This window comes from Scardinius erythrophthalmus, assembly GCF_964197995.2.
Source record: "Scardinius erythrophthalmus genome assembly, chromosome: 18".
Classification (NCBI taxonomy): domain Eukaryota; kingdom Metazoa; phylum Chordata; class Actinopteri; order Cypriniformes; family Leuciscidae; genus Scardinius; species Scardinius erythrophthalmus.
Genome location: NC_138238.1, coordinates 28,374,559 through 28,393,051, shown reverse-complemented (window position 1 = coordinate 28,393,051; position 18,493 = coordinate 28,374,559). Strand labels below are relative to the sequence as shown.

General features: G+C 38.7%; 1 protein-coding gene across 1 annotated transcript in view; it reads right to left on the bottom strand.

Annotated features, from left to right (window-relative positions):
• The window catches only part of adam11 (ADAM metallopeptidase domain 11), a 47,366-nt gene that overhangs the window by 16,449 nt on the left and 12,424 nt on the right, over positions 1-18,493 (bottom strand). The window contains exons 7-20 of the mRNA XM_081392909.1: positions 15,947-16,007; positions 15,405-15,511; positions 11,749-11,823; positions 11,579-11,650; positions 11,300-11,466; positions 10,732-10,816; positions 6,978-7,068; positions 6,569-6,620; positions 5,237-5,336; positions 3,255-3,326; positions 3,006-3,098; positions 1,164-1,244; positions 1,019-1,069; positions 336-399 (exon numbers count right to left, since the gene is read on the bottom strand). Coding sequence (XP_081249035.1) covers positions 336-399; positions 1,019-1,069; positions 1,164-1,244; positions 3,006-3,098; positions 3,255-3,326; positions 5,237-5,336; positions 6,569-6,620; positions 6,978-7,068; positions 10,732-10,816; positions 11,300-11,466; positions 11,579-11,650; positions 11,749-11,823; positions 15,405-15,511; positions 15,947-16,007 — 1,171 coding nt within the window. The remainder of the gene's footprint in view (positions 1-335; positions 400-1,018; positions 1,070-1,163; positions 1,245-3,005; positions 3,099-3,254; positions 3,327-5,236; positions 5,337-6,568; positions 6,621-6,977; positions 7,069-10,731; positions 10,817-11,299; positions 11,467-11,578; positions 11,651-11,748; positions 11,824-15,404; positions 15,512-15,946; positions 16,008-18,493) is intronic.

Below are 18,493 nucleotides of genomic sequence, written 5' to 3'. Positions count from 1 at the left end.
TGTGATCACAATTCTCATTTTATTTGAGCTAATAAATACCAGTTTGATTCAGAATTATTGATGTGCAGTCCTGACACAAATGAATAAATTACTGTCACGAACATTTTTTATTGTAAATCATTGGTCAAATATCGATGCTGATATCGAGTCTTTAGGTAAAGACGAAACGTCCGCTTCTATCATGCTCTAGCTAGTTTTTAGTCAGCTAGCCCGATGCTGGTGAAATGGTGTAACGTCATATATGACGTTGTTCTATAGGGGTGTGTTGAAGGTGAGTTTTAGTGTCATTATTTGTTTTGAGGTTTTTAAACACGATACTGTGCAATATTACTCACTGTGGCCCCAGAGCGCCTGACACTGGGCATCTCTGGTCTTACAGCGGCCCCCATAGCAGCGGCCCTGAGAGAGCCAGAAAAGAGAACATCAGCTTATAGTATGCATACAGTATACACACACTCTACGCACACTCTCTAAGCCTGACAAATAAAAAAGACACTTGGCTGATGTCCTCTGTGACTACAGTCACATAAAAGAATAAAGGTGAATGAAATGAATACGTAAAAATACCTTACATAACAAATAATTAATTAGTTATATCAGTAGCCTCATGTGTGCAGACATGCTGAGATCACACAACCAGTCAGAAACAACTTTGTTACTGGAGAGATTTGCTTGTGGGATAAATGAATAGTAAATAATGTATAGTGTAAACACCACATTTCTACAATTAATGACATCGGGAACTGAACACTTATGTACTGTATCTACACAAAACTAAGTGTAACTATAAGGCCAAAATCAGCCAGCACACTCAAAAAACTAAAAATAAATAAATAAAATTGCAGACTGCCCTTTTAATTATTGAAACATTTTCATTCAATTTAAACCATAGTTCATGTACAGTAAGTCTGCCAGTGTTATGCTGTAATTCATGCAAACAAAATACAGTGACAATGGTTAGTACTGTACTATTGTAGTAAGAAATGTTCATATTAGATAGAAAAACTGAATATTTTACCAGTCCAGCATCGCACATGTAACCATCCAGTTTGTGGACATTATGTGGACACTGTTTGAGAAATGAATGAGAAGCACATGTGAATCTCTTACGTTATTCGGACTATTATGATGGTAATGATGATTTTATATAAATGTATCATTACTTTACTCGAATCGCCAGTGCACGTTTCTGGCACATCACAGTCATTCACTGCATCCCTGCAGACCACTCCTCTCTGCTCATACTGAAACACACAATCTTTCAGTGAGTTAAATACACAACAAAAATATCCACAATTAATAACGCAAAAAAATGAAATAAAAAATGTTTTGACTGTTGACTTGGGATTTGTCCCTTTGAAAATAAAAAAGTCACGCTCATGCTTTTTCAAACCTGTATGACTTTCTTTCTTCTGTGGAACACAATAAGATAAATTCTAAGTAAAATTTTACAAATGTAAAAGAAAGTTATTCACAGATAATCCTTTTCTCTAGTGAGTGCACAGCTCAAGAACCACTGTGACTGGATAATGGAGTCACCTGACTGAATAGAGTCTGATAAGAGAATGAATCATTCAGGCTGATTTGTAAACCAGATCAACTGATACAGTGGCAAAAAATAAATAAATAAATAAATAAATAAATGGTATCCCAATGTATAAAATATAAATGTAAGTAGTTTCTTGGACCGATTTACAGCAGTGGAGCTCCAGTGTGATGAGATGAAAAGACACTGAGTTGGGAAATAATGACAAAAACAAATATTCTCAATGGCTCATGCAGTTCACCCAATCTAGTCCAAACAAATGACTCTAATTAACCAGTTATTTTTAGTGAATAAAAAACATACAATGCAACCAGTGTTAGTCCTCAGGTAACATCTTAAATAAATCACTTTGGTTCTTTTAAAGAATCGAAGCATTTGTGTAAATATACATCAGTTTATTATTGGCTGTCAGAAATAGCGTGTTCATTTGAAAGATTACTATTTAGTTTAACATACTAAAAAGATGTATTCATTTTTTTCCTTCTTGGCATAGTTACAGTATATGATTACACTATCTGGATTCCGTTTACCAGCTTTTAAAAGCGAGAGAGAGCAGCCAATGCCTTTTGCCTTGCTTAGTTGGGGACACATAATATTCAACAATATTATTGATCTGCCTGTATTGATGTAAATGTAACTAAATGAACTGTAAATGAACTAAATTCATAACTTTTCTACAACAGAAATTAACCATCAATTAAGCTGGACTATGACACTATTTTCTAGATCTGCTGGACAGCCGAAACAAATTTTGTTTAATTATTTTCCTGTTATCACTGTAAAGCTGCTTTGAAACAATCTATATTGTAAAAAACACTATATAAATAAATATGACTTGACTTGACTCTGACATTTCTTGTAAAATCTACAGTATTTTTAATAAAACTAAATTGTCAAGTTTTTAGAATTGTACTGTAAAAAAAGCATGGTTTTACTGTGAGTTTACATTATTAGAAAGCACAAAAATTACTATAAACAAACAATATCATTCTATATTTCTCCAGTGCATATATAGGCTACTATAAAGGTGCATGCAATGCAGCAAGAATAGATTATTACGGTGGCCGAGAGAGTTCAATGCGCTGCAACTGAAGAAAATTCACAAACAAATAGAAAACCGGTCAATTTGTAACTGGGCAGCACTGTGTTTCTGACTCACAAAGACCTGGTTCATAAGAGTCATTTGTTAATGAAGCTGACTACACTGTGTGCACTGCATCCACGTGCCATCCGCTAGGACAATTTCTAGAAACGTGTCTTATTTGCCATTATTTTGCGATATGCTTGAATTGAAGTGTCACTGCTGAAAAGTGGAGCCTATCCCAGTATCCTAGGCCGAAGACAGGGAAAATAACTGACAGCCCTTGGTAAATGATCAAGTAATGATGTAATGTTGTACAGATGTAATGATCCCATCAAGTAAATGATGTTTTGGGTGAACAATTCTAACACAACTTACCTTGCAACGGCTACAACAGAGTCCATTGCTACACATTGCATCATGGGTCAAAGTGCATTTTTTACAGCATGCACCCCCAGCGCGAGAGCAATCCTACAAGAGTGCACAACCAATAAAAACAACCTGTTAGCTTAACACACTTCAAGGCAGGTATCACTTCAAGGATTTAATTAATTAATACTCAAAGAATTATTTCTGTTTCTGTTGGATTCTCAAAGGAAATTTGTGTTAAATTATCTTGTCACCCACCACTTGAGAGCCACAGTCGCATTCTTCTCCCTGTTCCACAAAACCATTGCCACATTCAGGAGGATCCAACAACTGTAGTGACAGAAAATATCATGTCACTGCCAGATATTTATAATAGATATGCAGTGTTAAGCAAGCTACTCAAAAATGCATCAAGCTCTCTATCAATTAACATAAAAGCTAATTCCACAATAAGCCACACAGTAAAAGTAGCTAAATATAAGCTACTTCATATATGTATTGTTATGTCTGTGTTTTTGAAGGCGAGGTTCCTTTTCTGAGAATGCAATGCGGCTTTTTTACTGACTATGGTGTCTTCAGGATACAGAACAATTTGTCTACTGCTGTGACCTCCGCACATCCCAAAAGGGACCAAGTGCAGTGGGTCACCACTGGGGCATGCACTGTAGGGGTGGACATCCTGGCCACCTTCCAGGTAACACTCAGTACACGAGGAGCTGCACAGTGTCCAGAGGAGGAACTTTGAAGCACAGGTGTTCATGAAAGGTCTGTCAAGAGCTTGAGGCCCAGGAGACCTACACTACACCCCTGAACCCCCAAAGTGATGGACTGGTAGAGCATTTCAACTGTACCCTAACCACCTAGCTTGGCATCTTGGTTGAACAACATTAGCATGACTGGGCCCACTATCCCCCCTGGTCCTTTGGGCATATCGTTTTGTTTGACAGTGCAAGAATCCAGAAAAACACACCAACATCCCTCATGTTTGGACAAGACATTCACTTAAGATTTGGTGTTTGGGTTACCACTACAGCCAGATGTACCACTGGAAGCAAAGGAGGAGTACTTCGTCCAACTCTGAAAGCAGTTCAGAGTGGTCCATGGCTTATGCCGGCAAGCAAAAAGGTTTTCACTAAAGGGAAAGATTTTGCCCTTGAAACATGGTATTGGTGTACTGGCCAGAGAGAATTTCCAGTGCAGGAGCCTTGAGACGTTGTAGAATGGATCTCAGGCATGGCTTACCATGTCCAATGTCCAACTAACATGTTAAGTGCAGCCAGAACGTTACTCCTACATGCCCATGGCTGCATTTCCCAGAAGCATTGTTAGCTTAAATAGATTGTGGATGCTTCTGGGAAAAGCAGCCCCTCATAGAGGTCCATCTAAAACTGTAGAATCACCTTGTGAATCACCAAGTATATGTGTGGGAGTGTGGGATCGCTAAGCTCTAAAGCCTAAAGTATACTTCCCTTGTCCGCGTTCTGCTCTGGCTCGCAGACAGTCCACTTGACGTAATTTCGTAATCAACACAGTTCGCTGATGTCTGTCCACACGTCCGCATGCAGGCAGATTTTTGTATCCGCACAGAGCAGACAACAGAGCATGAGCAAGTGATTTGAGCACTTAAAAAGGACAGTCCACTAGAATGTGTCTCCACACGCTCACGGTCAAAGGAGTATACATTGAAAGGCTTGTGTGCTCAACGGTGCAGAAACAAGCGATATCATACGTAAGGAGATGCATATGCAAAATAACCTCAAAATTAAACAGCATATAAATAAAAACTGCCAAATGTTACAGAATGAAATGTCAACCCAGGAGGAACTATAGGACTGTGCAAGCTTTGGGGGTGTTGATGGACTTGATCTACTGCATCTACTGTATGTTTTGATCATCGTTCTGAATCTGGATCTCAAACTGGATGTAGTCTTTGACAAAAACGTGATTTTCTCAGCTTTTTGCTCAAAATGTTGCATTTTTATTAAACTTACCCACATGCAAGTGTTGATAAAAAAGGAATGCATGAAGCTAGAATAAAACATTTTTGTTGTTTAAAAGCAGATAGTCTGTTCTTTCCTTTGATATATTGCACATTCAGATATTCATACAACAAAATATTCTGAGAGCCATGCAACTTTTGTGAAAATGATCAAAAATGCTGGCAGAGTATGGAAACTTTTTTCAAAATGTTTTTTTTTTTTTTTTTTTTTTTTACATTTAACTGGATGTTCCAGACAAACCTTGTTAGGTTTATTGAAGAGGCAGCTCCCTCCTCCTTGCTGGAGGAACTGAATGTACTCCTCTATACTGCACCGTGAAAACTTTCTGGGTAGATAGTATCTGTCAGGATCACATTATAGAGTTAATACTGTTCAGTTACCCTTACATGGAAACAGTGTGTAAAACTATTAGAGAAGGAACAGCAAAATATAATTTATATTTGACAGACACTTTTATCCAAAGCAACTTGAGGCCAATTCACACTGCACTAACATGAGCCACATTTGTCAGGTTTTGTCGGAACAGTGAGTCACACCTTTCGGCATTATTTGGCTTTTAATTTTGCAGAAACATGCTGAATCTACATTTGTCAGGTCTTGAAAATGTGACATTGTAATCTGGTGACTGTCGCCATTGGTCGGTGTCTGTCGGCGCAGTGTGTGAATTGGCCTTTGCAGTGCATTCAAGGTATACATTATGAGTGATCATGGGAATCGAATCTATCACTAGTACTGCTAGTGCCATGCTCTACCAGTTGTGCTGGTAGAGCTAAACTATTTAGCTGACTTGAAAAGACTTGAAAAATACTCTCCATGGTGAAGCAAGTTTAAAAAGAATCAAGCTAACTTGAAAGCAAGTTAGCTAGCAATCTTAATAGTAACTTAGTAAAAGTAAAGACAATTGATGTCCATCACTAATTTGAGTACTGAGATTACAGTAAAGCAAGTAGCAAGGTTGTATGCAATTCAGAAATTAATTGAGAATGCTTTTAAAATTTCAATTCAGTTTCTAAATTTGAAGAGAATTTGAATTAAGATGAAGACTGAATACATGATTCTATTCAAATTTCAATGTAAGAAAGTAGAATGAATTGAAATTCAAAGAAATTCACATACTGTAACTGTAACTAATTAACTGTAACTAAATAAGATAAGATTTGTTGGCTTGATAAAGCATTGTTTGCTAAATAATTAGAAGTTTCAAGGTTTATAGGCCTCATGGCCAAAATAAATAATTATACAAATATAATTCCATTGTATTAAATTATTTAGCTTTAGTCGACCATGGTGGGAGAACTCTTACAGAATGCTTTACCTGTGTTGAATTTCTTTGAATTGCAATTAATGAATTCCTCTTCAAGTTATCCTGTGGGTCATGGTTAATAAAAAAATCCTCAATTCTGTATTTTGCTTACTCTGGCAAGAATTCACATCATATACAATAGGGCCTCATGCTTGCAATCCATTTGCCAAACATTTGTGACTGAGCTTGTGCACTTGCATAGAGTATATTTCCAGCATGAATGTTGCAATAAAAATATACTTACACAAAGACCCAAAAACTTGACTCACCCAGTATCCTCCATGATGCAGCCTAACCACGGATCTGGACATCTGCAGTCTCCTACCACACACACACACACACACACACACACACACACACACACACACACACACACACACACACACACACACACACACACACACACACACACACACACACACACACACACACACACACACACACACACACACACACACACACACACACACACACACACACACACACACACACACACACACACACACACACACACACACACACACACACACACACACACACACACACACACACACACACACACACACACACACACACACACACACACACACACACACACACACACACACACACACACACATTAAAACAACAGTCCCCCCTTTTTTTGTTATATTTTGTCAGGAGTGGAAGGATGGTTACCTGCAGTAGCACGGTCTTTGTTCCACATCATTCCAAGGTTCTGTCCTAAACTCTGACATAATGTGATAGCCATGGGTCCCACATTTCCATACTGACATTAACACAAAGATGGTAGATGGTATGTTGGCACTCATTTAGCAGATGCTTTAATACAAAATAACTTACAGCACGCTTATTATATATATATATATTTAAAAGTGCTTTTGCAGTCAGTTATTTGATTAAGATTATGAAGAAACTTTTTTTCCCTATCTGTCAATCACTTCGGCGTTGTGTCGATGTAGTGACACTAGGGGTTCGCACTTGGGAGCCCCAAACACCTCTGATACTTCAGAAAAGGCCAATGAGAATTGGCAAGTGGAATTTACATGCCTAGGCATTTGCTCTGCCTAGAAGCTTCATTGGTTTCCTACTGCACATTTCAACAGTTGTTTCTATTATACACACAGATAAGAACTCAGAGAGTTCCCATGGGCACTTCAATGAGCAAGTAGGAAGAAAAAAAATCCAAAAGAGAAAATTCTCTAACAAGAGAGTTTCTTTATAAAAGAGAGATTTCCTCTAAAAGAGCAAACACGGATGAAGAACATCTTTTTAAAGATGCTTTTTCGCCCGTGCATTTCTGGATAAGGTCACGATTGCTACTGCAGTTTGGGCCATGCCCATGCTGGAGCACCTTTTGTGAATGGTGCATTCTCTCATTGCGAGAGTGTGGCCATGGGAACGTTGCGGTCAAAACTTTCCTGCTTTTCTAAAGCAGGAAGTCACCTCGGATGCTCCAAGTCCTGGTCCTTCTGCAATCATACACAAGGCCGCGGCACTGAGGGTGATCTGAGGGTACGAATGGCAGGTCTTCTGATGGGCGCTACTAGTGCTTCCAACCCCTTGTGCTGGCTCAATAGACCAATCAGACTCAACTACGCGATTCAGTTCAGAAACCAGTTTCACTAAAGTTGCAGCTGTAGAGCCTGTTTTCACCAACCAAGGTAAGGAGAGGGTCACCTCCCTCGATCATAATGAAGCTAAGTGGTGGGTTGCAACCAATCTTAAAGCAGAAACGCAGTTGTTGGCGTGTGTTCGCCATCAAGATTGGTTCATGGCAATAGACCTGAAAAATGCGTACTCTCATTTCTCTGGTTTGTATCCTTGATCATGGAAGGCATGGAGGATGTCCTTGCCCCGCCCAGAGAAGTGGGTATTCACATTATCAAATCTGGCTAATACTAGCACACTCTTACGATCTATTGCGTGTATACAGGGGCCTGGTGCTTAGACACCTTAGCCAGGTGGGGGGGTTCGGGTCAACTGGGAAGAAGCAAGCACAGAACTATCTGAAGTTATTCAGTTATTCAGACAGAAAACAGACAAACTCAATAATGCAGTGAATGCACTGTCGTGATTGGACAAGCTTCAAAGAGAGTAGAGAATCCATTCCTGGGTAGTCCAGCTGATTTGGAGCCGATTAGTCGAAGCTCAGGTAGACTTGTTTGCCTCCTGCCACAACACTGAACTACCTGCTAAATTGGCCAGGACACTGTTTCGGCTCCTCAGCACAAACCTGAATGAGTGGATGAGAGATACCATCTCATTTTATACCCGTATGTCTGGGGGAGTGGCATGCAAATTCCACTCGCCAATTCTCATTTGCCTTTTCTAAAGTGTCAGAGGTAAGTGCGACCCCTAGTGTCACTACATCAACACAATGTTTCGTTCCCTCTATCAGGGAACGGAGGTTACGTCAGTAACCAAGACGTTACACTTTATTTCGATAGTCCACTTTAGACATTCTATTAACTGTAAATAACTTTGCAACTACATGTCAACTAACTCTCAATTGAATACAAGTAGACTGTTTGCTTAGGGTTCAGGTTAGTAGAATAAGCTGGCATGTACTTGCAAAGGTACCTATAGTCAGTAGAATATGTTGGGGGACCATCAAAATAAAGTGTAAACAGATTTTAAAGGTAGGGTAGGCAATTTCAGAGAGGCTAGCAACAGCAAGATCCCTCACTCCTTTCAGAGCGCTCTCCAAAGCCACGCTTCCTCCAAAACACATGAACACGCACAGCCAGCGCAGAGTAAGCAAAGCGTCACGAGAGACAGCAATAAATTAAGTTGTTTCAAAGCACATAACATCACATTAAAAAATTACGTAAACAAGTTAAAGAGCTCTGACTTGTACCAACTGACTGCTGCTAGGGATGGCGAAAACTAAAAATTTTCTTGACCGACCACCGCGCCTCATTAGCCGGTTGAAACTTTTAGTTAAAAATCGATTAGTTTAAAATATGCTACGCTATTTGAAATAACAGCCATTTCGAGCCGCGCCTGCAATTTCGCAACTCTGTCGCATCTCTCTGCCGCTCTGCCTCCCGCTCACACACAAACTGCCGCCCTTCCACTCACGTCACTTTTTTTAAATCCCCTACAGCGCGAAACATGAGTCCCGCAAACGCGGCGACGAGGAGCTTATATGTAATCGGAGGACAAATGGCTCCTTAGTTTCGAAATGGTTTGGGTACAAGGTGATCGCGTTGAAAATAAAGGAGTTTGTCTAGCATTAGAAGCTCATTTGAAACATTGCCGCGGCTCATTTAAGAAAATGACAGCTCCGAAGAGACGCTGCTTTAGTTTGAGGTAGTGCTAACAATAATAAAGAAAGACGATGATCATCATCACCTTGCATCATAGATGATGTGCTACTACTCTATTTAAGCACTGTATCACACAAGTTGCAACTTACATCTGTGTCAGTCTTTTTGGTGAAATGGTCCCACACACTAATTTTCTTTGCACGCTTCATCCTGTCGTCTACTCTGGCTCTAACCTTGAGTGTTTTAGCCTGTAGCCTTTACTTTTCACAAACCTTGTGAGCGCGCGAACCCAAACGCTGTGACCTCGCGCCAAATGTTTTTATTGGTTTATTAAATACAAACAGGCGAGTTATGAAAAATTGAGTGTGAGGGATTTGTTCACTTCACACAAAAAGATCTTGGAATGAGATGGCTAACTGTAGTAGCGTTTAGTCCACTGTCTATAATAGCCTAATTTAGAGATCACTTTTTTTTTTTTTTTTACCGACTACCGACAACTTTGATCGGTTAACGTTGATACGGTCAACTATCGGTCAAACGGTCATCGGTTAACATCCCTAACTGCTGCAGATTATTTTTTGCCATTGATAGTGTTGCCATAGAAATGCATAGCTCCAAGTAGAATTTCACAATATAATTACGATATGGCGTGAAAGCAGCATAAGCTCGTTGTTTTGGTTCAGAAGGAACTGTAAAAGGTGGCTGCTGTTTGTTTGCGGTGCTCGTTGACTTTCTGTCTACAATTCTGCATAGCTTAATGGAACATGCTGCACAAGCAGAGTGCGCAGATGTATGGGAATATATAGTTTGACAGGCAGGTAGGGCATCCTATGATTGCATTTGGATTGAATACAATGATTGGACACATTTTTTTTGGTCCTAAGACTTCCACAGAAGATATATGGTATTTTTATTTTATTTTATTTAGACCACTTCTATTATTGATTTCTATTTGGATGTGAAGAGAGTTTCAACCAGTATAACAAAAAGTGTTTATGAAAAACCTACCCTACCTTTAAGCAGACAGTCTACTAATACTCGAATGGCTGGTAGCTGACATGTAGTTGCAAAGTTAATTATAGTTAGTAGAATGTCTAAAGTGGACGATCAAATAAAGTTTTAGCAAAAGTAGCTCTGAGCTTTAGCCATTGAGCCCTCACCTCATTGACTCCTCCACCTCGTGTCGGTGAGCAGATCCCCTCGATGTATGCAGTGCCACTGCGACTGCTCTGAAACGTGCGTCCCCTACAGGTCAAATAGTTCACAGAATATTTACCTTACAAAGGTTTTGAACTTCTTACAGAGTTGGTTATCATGAAAGTCATATGCAATCTTAAATTGCAATGCCACTGGTGTGATGCAAATTTGTTGCATAAGGCCCCATGAAATGGTTTGACAAAGTACATTTTCTTTCCTCTGTTGACGCATTTCGGATTGAAACCAAAAGTTTTTAGGGGGAAGGATATTCTCAGGAGCAAAAATTTGTAGATGCCACTAAACAGGAGACAATTACATATTTTCAGTCCAATTCTTAGGAAGAGAAAGGTTTTAAATACCTTTTGTAGTACACTAGCATATACTGTAGACTAACAAAAACACAAACAAAGTTGATTTCATGGGGCTTTAATTATATTGAATGGATATTTACATTCAATATATATTGTATGTGTCAAATGCAATGACCGAGCGTGTAAAAAATGTGTCGTCTAAGAGGGAAGCATAACATACGAGAGCAGGTGAGCTGCATCACTCTTCTCTTTGATATTCTCCTTCCTGTATTTCATAAAGTCACGCAGGGTCACCAAAGGGTCGTCGCCAACAGAAACCATGTTCTGAGTTGACCACGTCTCCATGGCGACAAGCACTATTCTAGTGTTCAGCTGCTCCTTGTAAATCTGGAATTTAATAGGATGTTTAAAAATAAGTATAAAAATTGCTACAGTACTTACTCAAGGAAAACATCATGAGAAAAAATCGTGAATATGTCTGTCAAACTTCAGGACGTACAGCATCAGCCATGTTCACTACAGCTTTAGCAAAGTTTCTCGTCTGAGAGGTCGATCTTCGCATCTGTACAAACTACAGAGAGAAACATCAATACAAATATTACACACCACATGCAAAAAGAAATACAGAAAAGAATAACTGTTAAATAATTTACTATTTTCAGATCTTACCAGTTCGTAATCATTGACCACTAGTAACTCTACATACTTTGTTTCACTCTGAACTGTGCGCGGACCCCTCCGAACCTGCAGGGGGACACAGGGAATCACAGTTTAACCAAACCGATGTCTTTAAAGGGTTTAAGCAACATAACAGAATGTGATGTGACATAACATGTTAGTGTACAGTTCAATGATACAGCAAGTGTGAATTACACAACATATTGTGATGGAAATGCTTGTTTGTTTTTAAAAGAGTGTTTAAGGAATATGGAAACTCTTATGATTCTTTTTATCAAACTAATTAATCAATTTCATTAATTCCTATTGTAATGTTTTTTTTTTTTTATTGCATCTTTTTATCAACATTTCGAACCATTAACAACCCAAGCAAAAACCAAACAAAGAAAGCCTGGCAATTACAGTGCAAAAAAAAAAAAACATGTAATAAAATAAAAAATGAAATGGTAGCATTATAATATCCCAAACCTCTAAATATTACTTAAAGAAACATCAATACAATCAAGATATGGGGTCCAGACCAGATGGAAATCTTCAGTTGACAAGTGAGTAACACATGTTAGAAATTCTAAAGGAATCGTTTCCCAAATAATCTTATGCCATCCTTTTAAAGCAATACTTAAAAAAAAAAGATCATTTCCTTTTTATATCTTTCTGCTAGACTTAACAGTTGATAAGACTTTACAGTTTTATTTACATCACCATCTTTGGTATTATTTTAGTCAGTGTCTCTATGGTTACAGTTATGGATTTGATAAAAATCTACACACCCCTGTTAAAACAGCTGGTTTTTGTAATGTAGAAAATGAATGCCGCTGAAAACCAGTGACACATTTCAGAGAAAAAAAGATAAAAATAAACCCTAACCTTATTATAATTAAGTATGTGCTTGTTCAGAATGAACTAATCATCAAGTTCATGTGAAATAGTTCACAACAGGCTGTCTTTGCTTGAAGTGACTCCAAATAAATCTCAGCTGTTCAAGTAAGATTTTAGAGATCTTCTTGGTTGCATGCTACGGGGTTATTTACACCTGGTCACTTCATGCATTTTCTTTGATCGGATAGTTTCCGATTGTGAAAAGAACAGGTGTAAATGGAACTGCAACTGGACAAGTGCAAATTCATCTGGTAGTTGAAGCCATATATGTAAAGGCAAAGTCACACCGCACAGACAAACAAGTTGGCCGTTGAATTTAGAATTTTATGAAAAATAACTGTCAATCATACTGCCTCAGCAGACACTGACAAACGCTGATTGAACATGTTCAGTCTGGTGAAAACAAACCCAGACCAACGCCGACAGGGGTAACGCACTAATCCGTCAAAACCCAACAAACGTGTATGCTGGCATTTGCATTTGTATGTGCAGTGTGATTTGGACTTTAATTTTACTCCACCCAAAACGGTAAAAAACAAAAGTGTGAGAGCAAGTTATACCAGCTCCAGGTAGTCTACCACAGTGCTACTACAACATACATCACCACAGATATGGGCCGCCGCAGGTGAGAAGCCTATCTCTTTAGAAAGTCCTGGGAGAGTACCTGTGCTGATGTCACTTTAATAATATTTAATAAAAATTTGTTACATTTATATAGCGCTTTTCTCTGCACTCAAAGCGCTTTACATTTGGAAGGGGGGAATCTCTTCAACCACCACCAATGTGCAGCCATACTGCACCAGAACACCCACCACACACCAGCTTACTGATGGAGAGGAGATGGAGAGTAAAGCCAGTTAGTAAATGGGGATGATTAGGAGGCCATGATGGACAGAGGCCAGTGGGCAAATTTGACCAGGATGCCAAGGTTACACCCCTATTCTTTTTCGAAGGACATTCTGGGATTTTTTTTTATGACCACAGAGAGTCATAAAGTGTCCCCATCATCCTGGGGCGTTAGGACCCACACAGACCACAGGGTGAGCACCCCCTGCTAGCCTCACTAAAACCTCTTCCACCGGCAACCAAGTTTCCCTAGGAGGTCTCCCATCCAGGTACTAACCAGGCTCAGCCCTGCTTAACTTCAGTGGGCAACGAATCTTGGGCTACAGGGTGATATGGCTGCTGATATGGCTCAGTTGAACTTGCATATAGTGTGGGAATTGAAGATTGGATTTATAGTATAGTTTTGCAGAGACACATTTATGTTTTCAAGTGTAAATGGAACAGTTTTAACAAATTGGATAGCTATCTGATCAGTAAAAATGCATAAAGTGACAAATGTAAGGCCCTACTACAGAGCCGTTGACCACAAAGAGTTTAAGAAGCATCAAAAGAGTCTCAGGGAGACCCAGCGCAATTGACTTTGTACACCGACGCATGTATCATTCCTACTAACCAGGAAAAACTAGTTTAAAGTCAGTGGCACGTTGCGCATGTTATTCATATGCTATTTTAAGGGCACATGCTTGGCCATAATCAATGTAACGTGTGCACAATGCGCACTTTGATTCTCTCATCTACACAGAAGCAGCTGTTTTCATTTTTGCAAATCATACATTATTACAATAGATAGATAGATAGATAGATAGCCAGACAATTTATTATAAAAGCATACACCTAGCATACACATTTACCCAAATTATCATACGCCTGTTTAACCGAAGTTAATTTGGGTGGGTTTCTCCATTTCAATGTAACTCCTCTCTCTTTTACGGCCGTGACGAGAGCGTTGCTCTCGTTGGCTGTGAACCACTCCTGGCGCGCGCCTGGCAATAACATTATTGTGGTAGCTACACAGTATATATATACATACATACACACACACACACACACACACACACACACACACACACACACACACACTATGTATAGGTGTATGTGTGTTAATGCACAAGTATATTCAGATATATAGTATTTGAAGTACTTCGGGTTGAAGTGTAAAGTGTATCTGAGAAAAAGTAAACAAAAAAAATGCTACATTCATTACGTTAACTGAAGAGGCTTCAGTACGTTGAATAAACCACTTTTGTGAGGAAACTTCTCATTGCTTAATGGATTGACAGCCAATCCTCATATGCCATCTTAAGTGAGATTCCAATCCAAAGGGAGAATACATGTTCAGTTCAAAAGAAATTAAGAACGACATAGGGAATAAGGGTACATAGATACATCACTTCACAGGAAGTGCAGAAGGAAATGTACCCATCAGTCATTGTATATCAACCCAGTATTTAAAGAAACTTGACTAAAAAAAACTAATTGAGGTCCCATCATTTTATTTAGTCCCAGTTGTGGGGCAATAAACTACATTTTGCTAATGATACAAAATGTTTGGTGAGCACAGAATCAGCATATTAGAACGATATATGAAGCGATAATATATGATATATTTTTTTTTTATCAAATAAATGCAGCCTTAGTGAGTAGAAGGCAGAAAAAAACACTTAAAAAATCTTAATTGCACACTTTTGACTGGTAGTTTAAGTGCATTAGTAGTGAAAGACACCTAATGTAATGTGAGACCAGGACTCCTAATCTGAAACAACTATGCAGGGCCACAGTTAGGAATTCTTGGGCCGGGCACAAAACTATCACCACAGCCCTCCCCTGGTTGAAACCGATTTCTGGATGCCCTTTTTGGCAGCTTGTTATGCATGACGAATCTTCAAAAAAAATCAACTGATGTCAAAAATAAAAACTCTCACCTGTCTTTTTGCCCGTCTCAGCCCATCTGTGAGCTCCGATTCATTCGTCTCCATAGAAACGGGATAGTCACTGTTAATGTCAGAGTCACTGCCGTTCATGGTGCTTCCTGGAAGAGAAGAAGCCATTGGTTATACAGCCTAAAACCTTTGTCGTCAGCTTTCAGTGGATCGATAAAGATGTCTATTACTGAAAAATGATCCATGCAAAAAATCAATATGCAGCAGACGGAGAAAGAGAGAAAGCAGGAAGGATACAGTCTGAATGCTAAAAAAAAAACACACTTTAGTATAGGTCATATAAGACAGCGACTATGTCTAACTGTATTAAAGGAAAAGTCATTTTGTCAAGGTGATCTTTCCATACAACAAATGTGAATGGTGATTTTTGCTATTATTAGTCTGTTCATTAGAGACGATGTGATGCATGGTGACTTTTTGCAGTTTGCCTTTTACTCTTCATATCTTCAGCCACTAAAGAAAGAAAGTCATACAATTGACATGAAGGTCATTTTATGTGCATGTGAGAGGAATCTATGTCTTACCTGAGTTTTGTGGCATCAGCCGGATGTCTGCCATTCTGTATACAACATGAGTATTTGCATCCTGTGTGACAGAATCATGGAAGTCACCTACTGTATGAAGCATTTTTCTCTTGACATTAGTCACATGACGGGTTATTCCTGTAAGGTTTCACATAGCCGCAACTGACAATTACTAGGGTCTAAGCAGTTCAGTAGAGTAGAGATAATAGATAAAATTTGAAAGAAAACAAGCTGCTGATGCTGTTGAGCCAGTGGAATTATGGTAAATGTCAACACACAGTTTAAAGGTTTAGAGGTTCTGTAATGTTCATTGTGGAATTTTGTATTTTATGTGACAGTATTGTGGATTCTATTGTGGATTTTTAGGGTTTGGGGATCTATGAGTAATGATAATTGTGAATGAACATACTGTTACTCAAGAAAAAAAACAGACTTTGTCTGACAATATAGTTATATCCAGGGGTGCACATAACTGGTGTGCATGCGTGGTAAAAAATAAACGAGGCGCGGCAGAACGTGGAGTGAATTGCTTTTGAGTAAAAACATATTTGGGGACAGGGACATTTTTACTTACTGGAGTAGGATTTTTCTCCATCTCTTGTAAGATAGCAAATCAAGATGATAAGTGTGTTCATTAATTATTAGGGTTGCATTGGATCGCAGTTTATCCATGATCCGTACGGACCAGGCACAATATGATTTGAGGATTAACTGCTAAGTTTAAGATTAGTGAAAGAGTGAAAGATTATTATTTGGACGTGTTTTTTCTTGCCAATTTTGCGAGCTGTTTTCTGTGCGCACAGCCGCACACACTCGAAGCGCGTGCACACACAGAGAGAGAGAGGCACGTTTCATATAGCATGCGAACACAGAATTGATTCCTCTTTCACGTTTACTTGAACTTGAACGTACACATATACAAAAAAATTATTGTCATAAGTGAACAGTTTAGAAAGAAACCGGATGTGTGTTAGTATATTCGGTTCGTGCAATCGGCCTTAAAGTGACAGCAGCCTAATATTCCTGAAGTTGTCTTAATGTTAATAATAATAATGGTAATATTTTTGCTGGCACAGTCCAAAGATACTAGCTAAAATGTAAATTAGCTTTTTATAGCGTTACCTTGTGGCTGATTTTCATCCAAATTTGGTACCTAATCTATATGCGCTCTACATAGTATCTGCCAAATTTCATTAAAATCAGCCAATTCAGCCTGTTCAAACATATTTATATTTACATATTTACATATTTATTAGCTGCTGAGTTAGAATGTAAGCACATCCCCAAACATAGTTATGGTGTTGTTGTTGTAGTTTGCCTTATGGGTGAAAGTTTACACAATGTTGCTTGTATCCTCATAATGTCCTTGTGTTTGATTTCCAAATTTAGGCAGTTGCAGCATTTTTCACGTTTACCACATTGTTTTATTATCAGCATTCATTTTTTACATGGATTCTCAGAATCACAACTTCGTCATAACAATTTTTGTGGCCTTTTGAGAAAAGTAGGCCACACTCTTATCTAGTCCTGCTGAAAAGTCATGTTGTAATTGAACTCACAATATTTGGTACATACTGTATATTTTGGTACCAAATTGTATGAAAATGTTGTTGATAAATGTGCTCATTTCTGGCTGAATTATTTCCTGCTGTTGGGTAACGTTTCCTCTCAGATGAAAGGCTCACTGATGTACTGAGCTCTGCCACGTAAGGCTATTACACAACTATTCATTATTAATCTCCCATCTACCCAGACAGAGAGAGACACTTTACATGTGGCTTTGAATACTTTATGAAAATGACCCATTTAAGAGAAGTGAAAGAGGAGTGGAGAGAGAGTGAAAGAGAGATAAATAACAAACACAGATGAAAGGACCAAGAAAAACAGCAAAAAAAAGGTGAAATGAAAGAAGAGAGAATCGCTCAGACACATCTGACATGCTATTTCAATGCAACAAGAATTGCAATAGTAATTCTAAGTTAATTTAATTCACACAAATTAAGGATTCATCTTCATCTATGCTTAAAATAAGCTTGGTTACTTTTGAGGCTTCTCTAATTGTCTTGGAACAAACTCCTCCCACAGAAATGACATTACTAGAGTGCTGCAAGGATAATGTCTTTTTTTCTAGGCCAAAAGTCAGCATTTAGGACTTCCGGTTTCATCGTCCCAAAGTCATTGGGTTTTTGGAATGGATTTTTGCCTGAAAAAAGGTCTATGGTTCACAGAAGCTCAAGATATTTGCACATTTTATTCTACGACATAATACACCAGGAATACTGCCTTGTGATTTGTTTTTAAGCTTTTACTTGTCTTGAAAAAAGCAGTTGCTAACAAGTGTCTACATACGACTACAAAGGTTGGTAATTTCCACTGACACAGGAAGACAGAGCAGGACATATCGAACAGCTCCTCCCCCTTTTTAAAATAGCCAAAAACATTTTGTTTCTATCACAGCTCGGCTAGAGCCGTTGAGCTCGGTAAAGCCGCAGTTTCCTCCAAATCTCTAAATCTAATCGCTTTAAAGAATTCAAATGGGTCTGATAC